A 17,103-nucleotide genomic window follows, 5' to 3' on the forward strand; every position below is an offset into this window, starting at 1 on the left:
GGTAACGAAGCCTTTTAACTTCATGTTTAATTGTGCTGTATTTTCTTTTTTTTACGCGAACTAATATTATATCTTAACATGAACAAATCATGGAGTCTAGTAGTGCTTTTTTAATGATCATGGATTTGTAATATGTACAACGCCGAAGATTAGATAAGCAGCTGTCAGCAGATAAAAACGGAACCTTAGGGGCAGCAGCGGTACTCGATGAGTCGGACGCCTCATGATGTTGCTGATGCACTTGCTGATGGGCGCGCTCGTGGTGAGCGCGGTGGCGGGCGCGGTGACGGGCGCGGGTAGAGACGAGAGCAGCGCCGTGTACTGGCACGCCGAGGCGCAGGCCGGCATCGCCGCGCGGCTGGCGCGCCGCCCCGCCGAACGAGCGCGTAACGTCATCATGTTCCTGGGCGACGGCATGTCCGTGCCGACGCTCGCGGCCGCGCGCACGCTGCTCGGACAGCGCCAAGGTGCCACTGGCGAAGAGGCCAAGTTAACTTTTGAAACTTTCCCTACTGCTGGTTTAGTCAAGGTTTGTGGTTTTTATGTAGAACGATGAAACGGTTCGCCAAGCTAACATGGCGCACATTTGATATATGTAATGATAATTTGCCATTATTTTCTGCAGACATATTGTGTGAATGCACAAGTGGCGGACTCGGCATGTACAGCAACCGCGTACCTGTGCGGCTCCAAGGCCAACCAGGGCACGCTGGGCTTGAGCGCTGCGGTGCCGCGCTGGGACTGCGACGCCTCCACTGACACCTCGCAACACGTCGAATCCATCGCTGAGTGGGCGCTTGCAGACGGTCGAGATGCGGGTAAGCGTCATGCTAGTTTCAATTCATCACTTAAAACCTTGCAAAAAAAGTAGGTACGATGTATAAAAGTGAACAGGTATCGTGACAACGACGCGCATCACGCACGCGTCGCCGGCCGGCACGTTCGCCAAGGCGGCCAACCGGCACTGGGAGAACGACGCCGAGGTGCGCCAGGCGGGCCACGACCCGCAGCGCTGCCCCGACATCGCGCACCAGCTCGTGCACAACTACCCCGGCAACCAGTTCAAGGTATCGTACTCTGTATCTACCACTATTACTAATATAATAGTTATTTGTCATACAAGAGTGCAAAGTTGCTTTTTCATCCCACCACCTCGGAAAGAGTAGTTTTACCCTTTGATATCTGAGCGCAAAAGCCGTTTTTATCCCCAAGAGCGGCAAAGTGATTTGAATTTAGAACATCGTGTGCAATACTCCATTTGTGACAATCTTGATAAGACTTTTCAAACAAATACATATTAAACAAACTAGCTTCTGCCAGCGACTTCGTCCGCGTTAGAGTCGGACTTTGTGCAAAGAGAGGAAGAAATAATAAACACCAGCCCCTCCAATTATCTAAATCTATGCGTACTTACTGCTTCTTTAAGTAATAAAATGTAAACTATTAATAATTTGTAATTTGAACGAATATTTAAACACAAAAATAACTAATAGATACCAACCTATTTTATAAAATAACAACAAAAGAAAGTTAAAAATAAATTATTTAAAACCTAAAAATCGCGCAATAAGGTTGAACGCTCTGAACGTCTATTCGCATCAATCGCACCAACAGCCAAATATTGTATGAAGCTCGCGCAGCCACCGCGCCGCGAGTCGCGTCGAGCGCGGCGACCGTTGCACAAAAATGATCCTTATAGCGTGCGTGATTCAGTATTCACGCGCGGAGGCTTATTACCGTTTTTCATGTATAACTTTGGTGTTTCTTTACCGATTTAAATAATCCTTTTTTTAATTAATAGATAATACTGTTAACTATGTTTAATTAGTGTGAGTAAGAGTGTTATAAACGAAATAGTAGACAAATATAATCAGAAAGCTCCGAGCTGCTAAGTTACCGAGAGTTTTACGTGTTATTGTGAGTCAACCATAAAAGATAGACATATGCTCCCATGGGATATTTTTTACATAATTTTATGAAGAATATTTCCGTCGTACATGGTTTCTGTGTAGCTGTAACCATTAAGGCTGCACACGCGATGAAAGCTTAAAAAATGGAGTAACTTCTCCCGTTTTCCCAACATTTACCTTCACTGCTCTGCTCCTATTGATCGTAGCGTGATGGAAAGTATCCTATAACCTGCCCAGGAGTATGAAGAATATTTGTGCCAAGTTTCATTAAAATCCGTCCAGTAGTTTTTGTTTCCATAACGAACATACAGACAGACAGACAGACAGACAGACAGACAGACAGACAGACAGACAAAAATTTTACTGATTGCATTTTTGGCATCAGTATCGATCACTAATCACCCCCTAATAGTTATTTTGGAAATATATTCTATGTACAGAATTGACCTCTCTACAGATTTATTATAAGTATAGATAAAATACTGCTTAAAATAATTATTCAATTAATTAAGTATTTTTTATTTTTGTTTTTACATAGATTTTTAACCTTGTTTCATTTTTAAACTGAGTTTTCAAATAAATTAACTTTAATAGGTTCTTCTTTTTAATTTGATACTCTTAAGTGTGCGCCATTTTGTTTTTTTGAATTTAGTAATTTCCTCGATGAGGTGGGATGAAAAGTTACGTGTTGCACTCGAGTGCAAAGATTTTTCACCTTGTGCTCTTTTGATTCTCTCGCTATCGCTCAGGATTCTAATTATTGAAACACTCGCTACGCTCGTGTTTCAATTTTAGAATCCTTCGCTTGCTCGGTCATCAAAATTGAGCCCGCGGTTAAAAAGCAACTTTGCACTCTTGTATAACAAATAACTATTTCATCCCACCATCTCGGAAAGAGTAGTCTTACCCTTTGATATCTGAGCGTAAAAGCCGTTTTTATCCTCTAGAGCGGCAAAGTGATTTGAATTTAGAATATCGTGTGCAATACTCCATTTGTGACAATCTTGATAAGACTTTTCAAACAAATACAATATTCAACAAATAAAATACTGCTTAAAATAATTATTCAAATAATTAAGTATTTTTTATTATTGTTTTTACATAGATTTTTGACCTCGTTTAATTTAAAACTGAGTTTTCAAATAAATGAACTTTAATAGGTACTTCTCTTTAATTTGATACTCATATGTGCGCGCCATTTTGTTTTTAAATTTCCTCGATGAGGTGGGATGAAAAGTTACGTGTTGCACTCGAGTGCAAAGATTTTTCACCTTGTGCTCTTTTGATTCCCTCGCTATCGCTCAGGATTCTAATTATTGAAACACTCGCTACGCTCGTGTTTCAATTTTAGAATCCTTCGCTTCCTCGGTCATCAAAACCGAGCCCGCGGTTAAAAACCAACTTTGCACTCTTGTATAACAAATAACTATTTAACCGCGGGCTCAATTTTGATGACCGAGCAAGCGAAGGATTCTAAAATTGAAACACGAGCGTAGCGAGTGTTTCAATAATTAGAATCCTGAGCGATAGCGAGGTTATCGAAAGAACACAAGATGAAAAATCTTTGTAATCGAGTGCAACACGTATCTTTTCATCCCACCTCATCGAGGAAATTTCAAATCTCAAAAAAAGAAAATGGCACGCACGTCACACATGGACAATTAAAAAGATGTACCTATTAAAATTTATGTATGCAAAAACTCAGTTTAAAAATGTAATGAGGTTTAAAATCGATCTCAAAACAATAAAAAAATATAATTTCATCCCACTTCATCGAGGAAATTACTAAATGCAAAAAGAAACAAAATGGCGCGCACATATGGGTATCAAATTAAAAAGATGTGGATATTAAAGTTAATTTATTTGAAAACTCAGTTTTAAAACGAAACGATTTTAAAAATCTTTGTAAAAACAATAATAAAAATTACTTATTTATTTATTTATTTATTTAAAATACTTCTTGCACACATAGTACAATGGCGGACTTAACGCCTTAGGCGTTCTCTACCAGTCTACCTTTGGGTGGCGGAGAGAAAGCGTTGGTAGGTGCAAACAAATCTGAAAAACTAGTGTGAAACATATACCTACATATATTACAATACACAAATAAATTAATAATAATATATATGTATATATATAACTATATAAATATGTACACTACAAACAATACTACTAACATATTAAGAAAGTTAATTTGAAACTGACTATTTATGTTTCTGCCAATTTCCCAAGATAGTGGTCACGAACTTTGAGTTTGAAGGTGTGACGGGTATTTACCATCCTGATCTCCAGAGGTAACTCATTCCAGAGAAGAATAGATTTTACAAAGAAGGAAGAGTGTATGATATCAGAACGATGTGTAGGACATTGTAGAAGGCGATTGTTGAAAGAGCGTAAATTTTTGTCATGATGTGAGCCAAGATATTTGAAATGAGAAGTTAAATAAGAAGGTGAAGTAGGAGGGAACGATATTTAAAGCCATTTTTCTACAGACACTATTTTTTTTCCTATTTTCTAACTAAAGAATCATTTAGTACTGCTCTTCTCAATTCAAATCCAGTTACTTTACATCATTACGAGTTTTCTTTCTCAAGATATACCATTTGCATTTACGGTGTATTTTGTCCATACTAAAATGTCTATTAGTAATGTAAGAAAAATCGTACGACGTAGCTGAAAAAAAATATCACGAGAATGGAAACTCGTACTGATGTAAAGTAAACTGGATTTAAATTGAGAAGAGCAGTGCTAAATGATTCTTTACTTAGAAAATACGAAAAAAAAATAGTGTCTGTAAAAAATGGCTTTAAATATCGTTAAATAAGCGTTTTAAGGCATTTTCAGATTGGTTTTTCTCCAAAACTAGACGTGCTAGAGCAGTCCTGTGTTCTAGACTTCGATTCTGTGATAGATAATCTGCAAAAATTTATGTTTCACCTTGGATATAACAAAAAAGGAAAATTTTGTTGAGTAGTGTTATTTTAAACAGTATTTTATTTGTTTAAATATAAAATGGAGTATTGCACACGATGTACTTCAAATCACTTTGCGGCTCTAGAGGATAAAAACGGCTTTTGCGCTCAGATATCTAAGGGTAAATACTACTCTCTCCGAGATGGTGGGATGAAATAGTTATTCATCTGTAAGTTTTACACATTACTACACTCACATCACATTACATTCACTTGTGTATTGATATTTACAGTTTGATCTTACTTCACTTTGTGCTCATTTTCACATCGATTTCTTTCCTGTTAAAGGTCATTTTAGGTGGAGGAAGGCGCGAATTCATTCCCACTTCATCCATAGACGAAGAGGGACGATCCGGTAGGAGGACAGATGGCCGCAATTTAATCGAAGAATGGCAACGCGATAAGGTTTCACGAAACGTCAGTCACCGATATATCTGGAACCGCGATCAGTTGATGGACTCATACTCATCACCACCTCAATATTTGCTGGGATTGTTCGAGAATAATCACCTGCAGTACCATTTGCAAGCTAACTCTTCAACTGAACCCACTCTCGCTGAACTGACAGAGGTGGCGATTCGATCATTAAGACGCAATGAGAAGGGATTCTTCCTGTTCGTGGAGGGGGGGCGCATCGACCACGCGCACCACGACAACCTGGTGGAGCTCGCACTCGACGAGACGCTGGAGATGGACAAGGCCGTGGCCACCGCCACGAAGATGCTCTCAGAGGACGACTCGCTCATCGTGGTCACTGCCGACCACGCACACGTCATGACCATCAATGGCTACTCCGGCCGCGGTAACGACATCCTCGGACCCTCCAGGGAGGTGGGACGTGACGGAGTACCCTACATGACACTATCCTACGCCAATGGACCCGGATTCCGTCCGCACGTGAATGGAACAAGACAAAATGTTACAGCTGAACCAAACTACCGTGAGTTTATTATAATTAATTATAAACTTGAAGAATCTAGACACACGGCAGTGTGTCCGCCAAGTTCGAGCAAAAAAAGCGACACACCGGCCGTGGGTTATATTACACGAACCATTTCGGGCCAAATTCGACCCCCCTGTAACTCAAAATCTATTTTATTTATGCATATCAAATTTCTAGTATCTGTTGAGACCCCCTCACTTATCTAAAATACAAAATTTCATTGATATACCTATTGTAGGTCTTGAGATATTGACGTCAGAAAATAGCTATTTTTACTATACACTCACTGACTGACTGATTCACTGACTCACTCATCAAAAACCTAGACCACTTCCAATGGTCGTATTGACTTGAAATTTGGCATGGAGGTAGGTCTTTATGTCAAGGTAAAGGGAAAAATCTGAAAATGGCCAAGTGTGAGTCGGTTTCAAAATAATGAAGGTGTTTTATACCCGGTGTATACCCCTAAGAAACTAAAACGAACTAAATTTATCTATATTTATATAATATATCTTCGAATGGTACAAAGGTTTGTATTTAGTCAAAGTAAAGTAAAAATCTGAAAACGGCCAAGTGTGAATCACTTTCGAAAATAACGAATGTGTAACTTTGATCCACGAACATAATATATGATAACATGTCATGTCAGTCAGTTGGTAAATCTAGTCCATTTATTTAATCTAGTTCATTTCTTTGTAAGAAACATAGTGCATATAAAAAAATCTAAAAGATAGTATAAATGAGACATTTCTTTAACTAACTTCATCATAAGAAAAAATAAAAATAAACAACCTTACAAAAATAAATGAAATCCCACCCAAAACAAAAATGTGAACGACTGCCAAGTTCGATAATATGGGAATGCTTCGCCTATAAAAGAAGTGAGATCTGAATAAGTACCAAGTTCCATACACATACCTCAGTTAAAAATAGTTGCTTTTTAATGATGTTACTTGGCAAGTTTTAATAGAAAATTAAATACTTGATTCATTGCGTTTAGTAGGTTTATAACGGTGTATGAAAACTTGCCAAGTAACATCATTAAAAAGTAACTATTTTTAACTGAGGTATGTGTATGGAACTTGGTACTTATTCAGATCTCACTTCTTTTATAGGCGAAGCATTCCCATATTATCGAACTTGGCAGTCTTTCACATTTTTGTTTTGGGTTTTATATTTCTAAACTGCTCTAATCTCAGGACCGACCGGTCCAACTTGGTATTGACGTGATTTTTTATGCGATGTCAAAAGAAAAGAGGTTGTCAATACAATTTTTTTAAATGTAGGCAGTGGAAGTGATGTAGAATGACGTAGGCTATTTTCTGTCACTTTCTAGCCCCCACTTCCTTAAAATAGAAGGTGGAAGTTTGTATGGAGCATTCCGCAATTTTCAAGACAGAAAGCTAAAAAGCTTGGTATGCAGATTATATAATATGAAACTAACTAAAAGTTCGTGATCTACTGCCTTCAAATGGCTTGTTTGTTATATGGGACTTTTTGGAGTAACAATTAGGTAGTAGCAAGGTAGAAAGCTAAAAATCGGTACACAGACTCTTTGCTACCGTGTTACCCCGAATTTTACGTGAGCTAAGCCGAGGGTAGTTAAAAAAACTTAAACAAATGGAGTATTTTGTTTATATCAAATAAGTGTGCAAACATTATATTATCACAACATTATGTAATGACAAACTAGTTTTGTTTAGATAGCATTAAGTATAAACTGGTTCCGCAGGCAATCTGGACTGGAAGACGCACGTGGACGTGCCGCTGGTGGACGAGACGCACGGCGGCGACGACGTGGCCGTGTTCGCGCGCGGGCCGCACCACTCCATGTTCACGGGGCTGTACGAGCAGAGCCAGCTGCCGCACCTCATGGCCTACGCCGCCTGCATCGGCCCCGGCCGGCACGCCTGCGCCAGCGTCAGTGCAGCGCAACTCACCACTTCACCGCGCACATTCGCCGTTACTGTAACAATCTTCCTTGTGATTGCTTTAAGACGGCCTAAAGACTTATAAATAAATAAAGATCTGATTAAGCACGATGTGTAATTAATTATTCCTGAATTTAAATAACATAATTATTATCCATAATATTGGCCGTTTTCCCCCAGTTTCATCCACGTGTCAAAATATAGCCCAGATGTTACTTGGGAAGAGTGTAGCTTTCCAACAGTGAAAGAAATACAAACGCAATCAGCATACGCAAAGAAATACAAACGCAATCAGCATACGCAAAGATCATTCATACACATTTATAAAATACAAACGCAATCAGCATACGCAAAGATCATTCATACACATTTATAAAATACAAACGCAATCAGCATACGCAAAGATCATTCATAAACATTTATGAAATTGGGTTACTCTGACATGCTATGACACAATGACAAACAAAGCAGCGCATATTAGCCACTTTCCCGTCTACCGTAATTCCAATCAATTATTTACGTATGTTATGTCAACCTCTTGAAATATTGCACAAATGCAAATCAACAGCTTGTATCACTGAGGCTCGTCAAGATCCTAAGATAGATAGGAAAGCACAACACGTAAAGAAAGTACAATAGGCGGTCTTATCGCTTAACAGCAATTTCTTCGAGACAACCTTTGAATGGAGTTTAGGTATCTTTTGAAAATATTGAAAACGGGCAGTTTAGGGCGCACATATCGCTGTCCCCACCGAATAATATCGTAACCAAAAACTTAAAATTTTACAGGAAAAATAAAAAACCGTTTTTTGGTTATAACTTCTTAACAGGTTTACATAGCAACATCGTTGGTATATCAAAAAATGACATTTTTTTTCTTAAATATTTATTTGCCATATGAATAAATATTGGATTTGTTCTCATTAAGTTATAGCTAAAAATGTATATTACCAGAAATGGAACACAATTTTGAACCATAATGCACAATACGATTTTATTCATGTAAATTGTTGACAATGACCTACACAGCAATAGTCCATTGCGATTGTCTTGACTGTAAAGTAGCGATGTTCATTATAATGGTAACTTATTATTACCATAGTATTCACTGCTCAAAACAATCTATTATGGTAACAGTAAATTGAGTTACGTTAATATTCCATAGCAAAAAGAACACGTGTCGCTATTGTAAAAATCTATTGCACACGCGACGGAAGCTTAAAAAATGGAGTAACTTCTCCCGTTTTCCCAACATTTCCCTTCACTGCTCTGCTCCTATTGATCGTAGCGTGATGAAAAGTATGCTATAACCTGCCCAGGAGTATGAAGAATAATTGTACCTAGTTTCATTAAAATCCGTCAAGTAGTTTTTGTTTCCATAATGAACATACAGACAGACAGACAAAAATTTTACTGATTGCATTTTTGGCATCAGTATCGATCACTAATCACTCCCTGATAGTTATTTTGACCTCTCTACAGATTTATTATAAGCATAGATTAATTATATTTCGTTATCAGTTTGGTCGGATTCAGCGACCTCATCTAAGTTTTGCGGTTCTGGGTTCCCACAGCTTACAAGAGATTTGTAAAAATCAGCAAATGTTTGGGTATAGCTTATAACTTATAACTCGAAGTTGTTGACTCATATATCTACCTAGGACAAGTAGTCCAATCAGGCAGGTCCAACTTCGAGAAAGAGGTCAACCGCCGAATCCAACTGGGCTGGGCAGCGTTCGGGAAACTACACTACAAACTACTAAACAATATCTTTTCGTCCGACATACCTCAGTGCCTCAAGACGAAAGTCTACAACCAATGTGTGTTACCAGTGATGACTTATGGCACCGAAACGTGGTCTCTCACTATCAGCCTCATCTCAAAGCTCAAAGTTGCTCAACGAGCTATGGAGAGGGCTATGCTCGGCGTTTCTCTACGTGATCGAATCCGAAACGAGGAGATCCGTAGACGAACCAAAGTCACCGATACAGCCCACCGGATTAGCAAGTTGAAGTGGCAATGGGCAGGCCATATTGCTCGCAGAGCAGATGGCCGATGGGGCCGAAAAGTGCTGGAGTGGAGACCGCGGACTAGCAAGCGCAGCGTAGGACGTCCACCAACAAGGTGGACAGACGACCTTATAAAGGTCGCCGGAAGACGCTGGATGCAGGTTGCCTCCAACAGGTATCTGTGGAGATCTAAAGGGGAGGCCTATGCTCAGCATTGGACGTCCTATGGCTGAGATGATGATGATGATGATTTTTACGCTCAAGGTGTGCTCTATAGCTTTCTTCTAAATCATTTTTTTTGTATCATCATATAAGGAACTTTTATTGTTTGATTGTATTAGTGTAGTATTGATTGTTTGTTTGTAACTTTGTACAAAAATATAAACATTTGTAAATGTGAATACCATGTAGCATTTTAACCTTTTTTTAAATCTTATATTCTTCGTCTCTTGTGATTGTACATGATCTTCGCATGTTATTATAGTATGTATCAATACATACATACTGTAATACCTATTATTTTTAAAAGAGTAACCATGGAGTTTCTTGCCCGTTCTTCTCCATAGGAAGCTACTTTTGGAATGGGCAACTAGAATCAACTTTATTTATATTTTTTGACGTTCATAAGTGCTTGTGAAGGCCTAAATGAAATAAATGATTTGACTTTGACTTTGAACAAATTGGGCATAAATCCTTTTTAGGTTTAAAAAAAGAAAAGTTGAACTCTGTATTGAAAATTGTTTCATACTGCCGCTTTGTACCTAAGTTTTCTGCTGAATAGTTTTGGTTTTTAAACCAGTTTTACGCGAATAATATGGTAATATACTTTACCGAAATCAGTTTTATTTTTTCTACTTGAATAAGTTTGTAATTACGGTTTACTGGGAAAATTAAGTTTTTGAAGAGGCAGTATTAATCCATTGTGATGATATTCGTCACGTTAAAAACAATGTATGTAGAGTAGAATACTATTGGTAAATTCATTACAAAATGTCTAACTCAAAAAGTAATAGCACGAATCACGTGAAAAAAATTCACAAGGTGTAGTCGCACCTCTAGAACAATAATTCCCCATAAAAGCACTTCTATCGTAATAATCGATTACGATATTATTCGGTGGGGACAGCGATATATGTACAAGTACACGTATAAATAACAGTCAACAGTAAATAACAGTAATAAGTTGTATTGGAAACCTTGATTGATTGGTGAATTTATTTAAAAAATAGTGGGCGGGCTAAAGAAAGCGTATGAGGGCGAAACTAGTTCCTCGTCCCTTGAACACCCGCATTTTGACGTTCTATTTTCTTAGGAGATATGGCGTAATGATATCTCCGTGTCTACAACCAGTAATTCTAAAATCAAATCATCTACAAAAGTGACATCGAAAGTACAGAATATCGGAGAAAAGAATATCGAATGGCCTTAATATTGATATTTTTATGTTTAGTGTTTAAAAGCTGATCGGAATGGTACCTAAGGTATTTTACCACCAAATCATTCTGAATGATTGCCAGTTGCATCGGATACACTAACCTCAGGAAAAGAACTTACAACAGAATAAAAGGTATTGAAATTGCCTATTAACGTAAAAGTATCCAAAATAACTCTTCATACTCTTTTTAAAAAAAATATTCTGCAATCATCATCATATCAGCCAATTGCTGTCCATTTGATTGCTGAACGTAGGCAACTTATTCTGCCAAAGTATAAAAATAAAGCGAATAACGCGGCTCTAATTAAGTTACTAGCTAATGTAATGTCATCTGTAGACATCATTCAGTCTGAGCAATCTATACCGAGATGACCAAAGCTCAAAGCATTTGATTATGTGCATCATAACATTTTACTACAGAAATTACAGTAATGGTATAAGAGGAAACAACAAATATTTTTAAGTTAATAGGATCATACTTAAGAAATGACTAAAGAATTTGACAAAAACTAAAATGGAAACCGGTTATGCATAAAAACCAACAAAGTTAAAGTACGGTGTCCCACAAGGTACAGTACTGGGCCGCTCCTTTTCCTCATTTACATAGACGATCATCCAAGAGTAACTGCTAATAACAAAATGATTTGTTTTGCAGATGACATTATATCTGTAATACAAACAATTAAAATAATACATAGTTTAAAAACTAAAAAGAAAAACGTTTTCAAAAACTACTTTACTTTGATGAAAAAAGCGTGGAGCGTATTAATGAACCTATTGGTAAGCATTTCATTGCTGTCGATTCTGGGTTTTTTTACTATGAAAATTTGGCCATCTCCTTTCATTCATAAAATTGGATTACTTCGGAAATACCACGACATTACAATGACAAAAAACGCAGTGCATATTAGTTATTTCTCATCTTCTGTAATTCCAATCGATTATTTACGTATTGTATGTTCTGCTCCTGAACTATGGCACAAATGGAAATCAACACCTTGTATTTGTTTTAGATACCCATATCATGGGGGTGGATTATAAATAGCCAGTCCGCCATCTTGGGGAGGCTGCCATATTGGATTTAAAGACGCTTCTTAGCTAGTTATTGTATAAAAATGTATCCTTATCAAATACCGGGATTTCCAAGATTCTTGGAAGATTCCAAGATTTTCTAAGATACACAGTCACAAGTGAAGCTAATTTAATCGTGTTAACATTAATAGTTAGGAGCATGACATGAATCGAATTATTAACATGACATTATAAACTTATAGAATAATAACTTATTATCAACTTGAGTACGACAAAATTTATGTACTGTCACCGACCTTCACCTCACAATCCTCAGACGTAAATCATGCCCACCAACGTTGCTCTATTGAAGAAGCAAGTTCTTACGTATATTGATCGATAATATAATATTATAGACTCTAATGTTCCCCAGTACTCAGTCCGGTTTCCCATTACTCAATACTCAATAATAAAGAATTGAGTATTGAGTAATGGGAAACTCATATTGAGGAATAATGAAGGAGACTAGGGATTCGGGTTTGTTGTAAAATCCCTAATTGAGTTCTGCCTCTTCTGTTTACGGGTTCAGGGGTTGTATGAAGCACGGCGTTCGGATACCGGATATATTTCGCGTAAAGCCTAAAGAGAATTGTTCTCTCGGACATATCGGATCATATTTAAGTTAAGTTATTTTTAAGTTATAGCTATTTCCCTGGGTATATGCCGTAAGAATACTACGTAAAGAAATAAATGGAAACTTTGTAAATTACTACATAGCTTCGCGTTACCAAGAGAACTCTTCAAAAGTCCGGGCTGAAAACTATCCTATGTTCTTTCTCAAAGTCAATAATCGATCTTTGTACCAAATTTTATTAAAATCAGTTCAGTGGTTTAGACGTGAAAGTGTAACAGACAGACAGAGTTGCTTTCGCATTGATAACACTAGTTTACACGGTTTTTATACCCCAGCTGAAAGTTGTTGAATTTTATTTATCTATCTATAGGTAGTCTAGGAAAAATATTTTAAAAAATCTATCACGTCCACATTTGGAATTATATTTAATTTAAACAACACGAAAAAACGGACCATAAACAACTAAAAATTATTAATTTTGGACTTCTTTTTGTAGGTTTCGGAATCGGTTTCTCTTAATATAGACCAGGAGTAGTCTCCCATCATATTTTCGTCCCAATAGCCTTGATAACGATCTTCAAAAGCCTTTAAATTCTGGTAAAAATGCTCTCTTTGTGCGTCGCTCATGCTTCCTAAGTTTTCCGGAAAAAAATCCAAGTGGGAATGTAGAAAAGGAATCTATTGACATGTTAACACCCATCTTATGATAATTTTGTAATGAATCACTAACTATCTCTTTATTGTTTTCACTTTTATTAATGCTGAAAAAGTCTCTAACAACAGTTTTGAATGAATTCCAAGCAACTCTTTCAGTCGTAGATAAAAGAGTATCAAACTTAAAATCACTTATGATTTTGCGTACTTGTGGGACGCCAAACACCCCCTCTTTAAGTGACATATGCATATACAATACCCGACTTAGTTTTCCTATTAAAACCCGAAGTCTTAATAACACAAAAGTAACAGTAATTTTCGTGATTAGTTGGTTCCCTGCACAACATTTGTGTACCAAATGGCAGGTGTACGTTTTCTCCTTATGACCATCACAGTAAAGTGATTCTACAGCATGTCGATTCTATAAAATATCACAACTCACTTCGACATCACTCTCACTTCGACTTCGATCTAAAGGTAGAATTCCGTGGACGCGACAATAGTCAACCTTTGAAAATGTATGGCACCGTTGTCGAGGCCCGTGACAGTCGCGCGCGGCCGACGAATTTCGTAAGCTGCTCGCGGCATTGTCAAAAATTTAATTCTGGTTTTACTAAAATTCTATAGATGTTATTAAGCGCTAGACCATGTTGAGAAGCGTACGGCCGCGAGCGGCTCACGAAATTCGTCGTCCGCGCGCGACTGTCGCAGCCCTCGGCAGCGGTGCCATACATTTTCATAGGTTGACTTTTGTCGCGCGCGGCTGCGACAATCGCGACCCACGGAATTCTACCTTAAAGTTTCGTGATTGACATTGTCAAACTACACTAGCGCTTCACTATCGAGCGTGTTGACAAGTTGAACTAAATCAAAGTCGAGATTTTGACAGATTTGTCAAAATCTGTCTATCTATAGGGGAGGTAGGGGAGAGATGGGCAGTTGGGAGACATGATCAAATCAGAATAAAAGGGGGGTCCTTTTATTCTGATTTCTGATCATAGTTTTGTTTTTTTTTAATTGGGTAGTTTACGTTACCGACTGGTAACGGTGTTCATCCATAGACTATCTGTCATTTCTGTGAGTTGTCAAGAACAAACACTCGTAAAAGTACTTAAATATTTTGTTGCGGTTTCGGATCGTTATAAAGAGAAAACTAATGAAAGGTATGTGTATTTTCTATTATTAATTATTGATTGTCAAAATCTCCAGTTACAATTATAGTAAGTCGATGCAATCCACACCTATTATACCTTTAGAAGAGAGTACTACAGCAATAGTTAATGGGCCCCACGTTTTTATTTTAGTCTAATATGACCGGGACCACCTACGTAGGTTGACAGGTAAGTAACTATTTTTTATTTTCTAGTTTTCAGTGCACATAAGATAAAACCGTTTAACTTAAAAGTTTTTTTACCGATTTTTTTTCATAAACTAAGTCAAAAGTGTCCAATGCTCTCTATGGTAGGGAGGCTTTTCTTCGTCAGTGAAAATTTGTGAGGTTATAAATCTGCGCGAAAAATCCTTTATAGAATCTTGTTTCAGGTACCGTTGCCAACTTGATCTAGAGACTATTATATTTAAAATAGTGTTTAAATAAAGTTCTAGGTGTTTTAAAGTGATTAAGTGCCTACATTTAACGATGGCTAGAATGTTGTTGTTCCTCCCACTGGCTTCGACTTCGCTCTCTGGCATTTTGCGTTCTCACGAAACCCTTCGCCAGGCCAGGGTTTTGCTCCATAAACTCAACCAGAGTTTCAACCTGAGCCGACGAAGGGTGAGACGACCTGTCATTTGGACTGAAATTATTGTTGGATTAATAAAATAAACACTTCTTTAATTAATATTATTTTTAACTTTATAACAAGAAATATAAAATTACTTCATGATTTTATCACAATTACGGCGAAAACCGGCGAAAACAAACAAGCTTAAATACAATATGAAGACAGAAGATACCCGATATATTACTTTCCTCTATGACAGAAGAGAAGAAAATATTGTCCACAGATTAATAATGGTATTGGCGCTGTCAGTATTTTTTTTCGTAGGGTAAGCATAGATTATATTCACAGCACGAATTTAGAGATTTCTGTTTATTTTATACTTAAAAGCTGCCTCAAATTCCTTACAATAACAAATTATAACTAAAACATCATATTTAGCTAAAATTCTGTGTCAAAACTGATAAAATTAAAAACTGATTAATCTCGGTTGACATTTTGTCGAGTGGGGAAGTCACTAGCACAGCATTGGTCGATGTCGAGCTCACTTCACTTCGCAAGTGATTAGGTGATGTTTACAGAATGCAAAATCAAGGTCGTTCTGAATCGAATGCGAAGTGAGAGTGAATAGCGAAGTGAAATGCGAGTTGTTGTTCGAATTTTATAGAATCGACGTGCAGGCAGGCCTTGGCCCTGTTGCGCCCCGCTGGGGTTGCTGACAGTATTCTACTTGTGTAGCCCTTTCATTTGATACCCATATTGAGGGGGCTGTGCCATTTTGTGCCGGCGGCCATATTGGATTTAATTAAAGGTGTATACAAAATTTCAGACCAATCGGTTGACAGGAAGAGGGTGAAATTTGAATTACTAAATTTGATCCAAGAATAAATAATAAAACAAACGGGGTGAGCTAAATAAAACCGTTTAAATATCTCGTAATGTTGAAACTGATTGTAATTTTTAGGAAAGCTCTTTCATTATATCTAGCCGAATATAAGAAATGGCAATAAAAGTTGATAATGATCTGTAAAATCTGATTTTTTATGCAATAAATTGTGAAAAAGTGCCCATCCCTCCCCTACCTCCCCTAAAGTATGAAATGACATTACGAATCGAAGTGAAATGCGAGTTGTTGATCGAGTTTTATAGAATCCCAGTACAGCTCTCACAAAACACATAGTGAGCCCAGTTTTTTCTTGAATGGCCACAGGAAATCCGAAATAAAGAAGATATGCAATTTTCAACGATTCTGTCATATGTGTTTTCTTTTTAGGGTTCCGTAGCCAAAATGGCAAAAACGGAACCCTTATAGTTTCGTCATGTCCGTCTGTCCGTCTGTCCGTCTGTCCGTCTGTCACAGCCGATTTACTCGGAAACTATAAGTACTACAGTGATGAAATTTGATGGGAATATGTGTTGTATGAACCGCTACAAAAATATGACACTAAATAGTAAAAAAAAGAATTGGGGGTGGGGCCCCCCATACATGTAACTGAGGGATGAAATTTTTTTTTTCGATGTACATACCCGTGTGGGGTATCAATGGAAAGGTCTTTTAAAATGATATAAAGTTTTCTAAAAAACATTTTTCTTAAAGTGAACGGTTTTTGAGATATCAGCTCTCAAAGTCGTAAAAAGTATGTCCCCCCCCCCTCTATTTTTATAACTACGGGGTATAAAATTCTAAAAAAAATAGAGGTGATGCATGCTAATTAACTCTTTCAACGATTTTTGGTTTGATCAAAGTATTTTATAAATATATTGTCCACAAACATTACAAAAGCGATCACAACTTTATTTACAGTGTCTAGGAGACATTTTATTTGAATTAAACAAAAAATATCTCTTAAACTAAACAAGTAATGCAACACCAAAGATCGGTA

General features: G+C 37.4%; 1 protein-coding gene across 2 annotated transcripts; it reads left to right on the top strand.

Annotated features, from left to right (window-relative positions):
- Positions 1 to 187: 187 nt before the first annotated feature.
- Positions 188 to 7,864, top strand: LOC124639029 (membrane-bound alkaline phosphatase-like). Of its 2 annotated transcripts, XR_006985431.1 has the most exons (7): positions 188 to 529; positions 626 to 818; positions 895 to 1,067; positions 5,171 to 5,857; positions 6,996 to 7,084; positions 7,122 to 7,240; positions 7,558 to 7,770. XR_006985431.1 is itself a non-coding variant. In XM_047176242.1 (5 exons), the coding sequence occupies exons 1-5, from the start codon at positions 224 to 226 to the stop codon at positions 7,839 to 7,841; spliced, it is 1,608 nt and encodes a 535-aa protein (XP_047032198.1). In that variant the 5' UTR covers positions 194 to 223; the 3' UTR covers positions 7,842 to 7,864. The 2 variants fall into 2 exon arrangements, 1 of the variants encoding a protein (XP_047032198.1); XM_047176242.1 differs by lacking the exons at positions 6,996 to 7,084; positions 7,122 to 7,240 and having other exon boundaries at positions 194 to 529; positions 5,171 to 5,822; positions 7,558 to 7,864.
- Positions 7,865 to 17,103: the final 9,239 nt, after the last annotated feature.

This window comes from Helicoverpa zea, chromosome 18, assembly GCF_022581195.2.
Source record: "Helicoverpa zea isolate HzStark_Cry1AcR chromosome 18, ilHelZeax1.1, whole genome shotgun sequence".
Taxonomy (NCBI): Eukaryota; Metazoa; Arthropoda; class Insecta; order Lepidoptera; family Noctuidae; genus Helicoverpa; species Helicoverpa zea.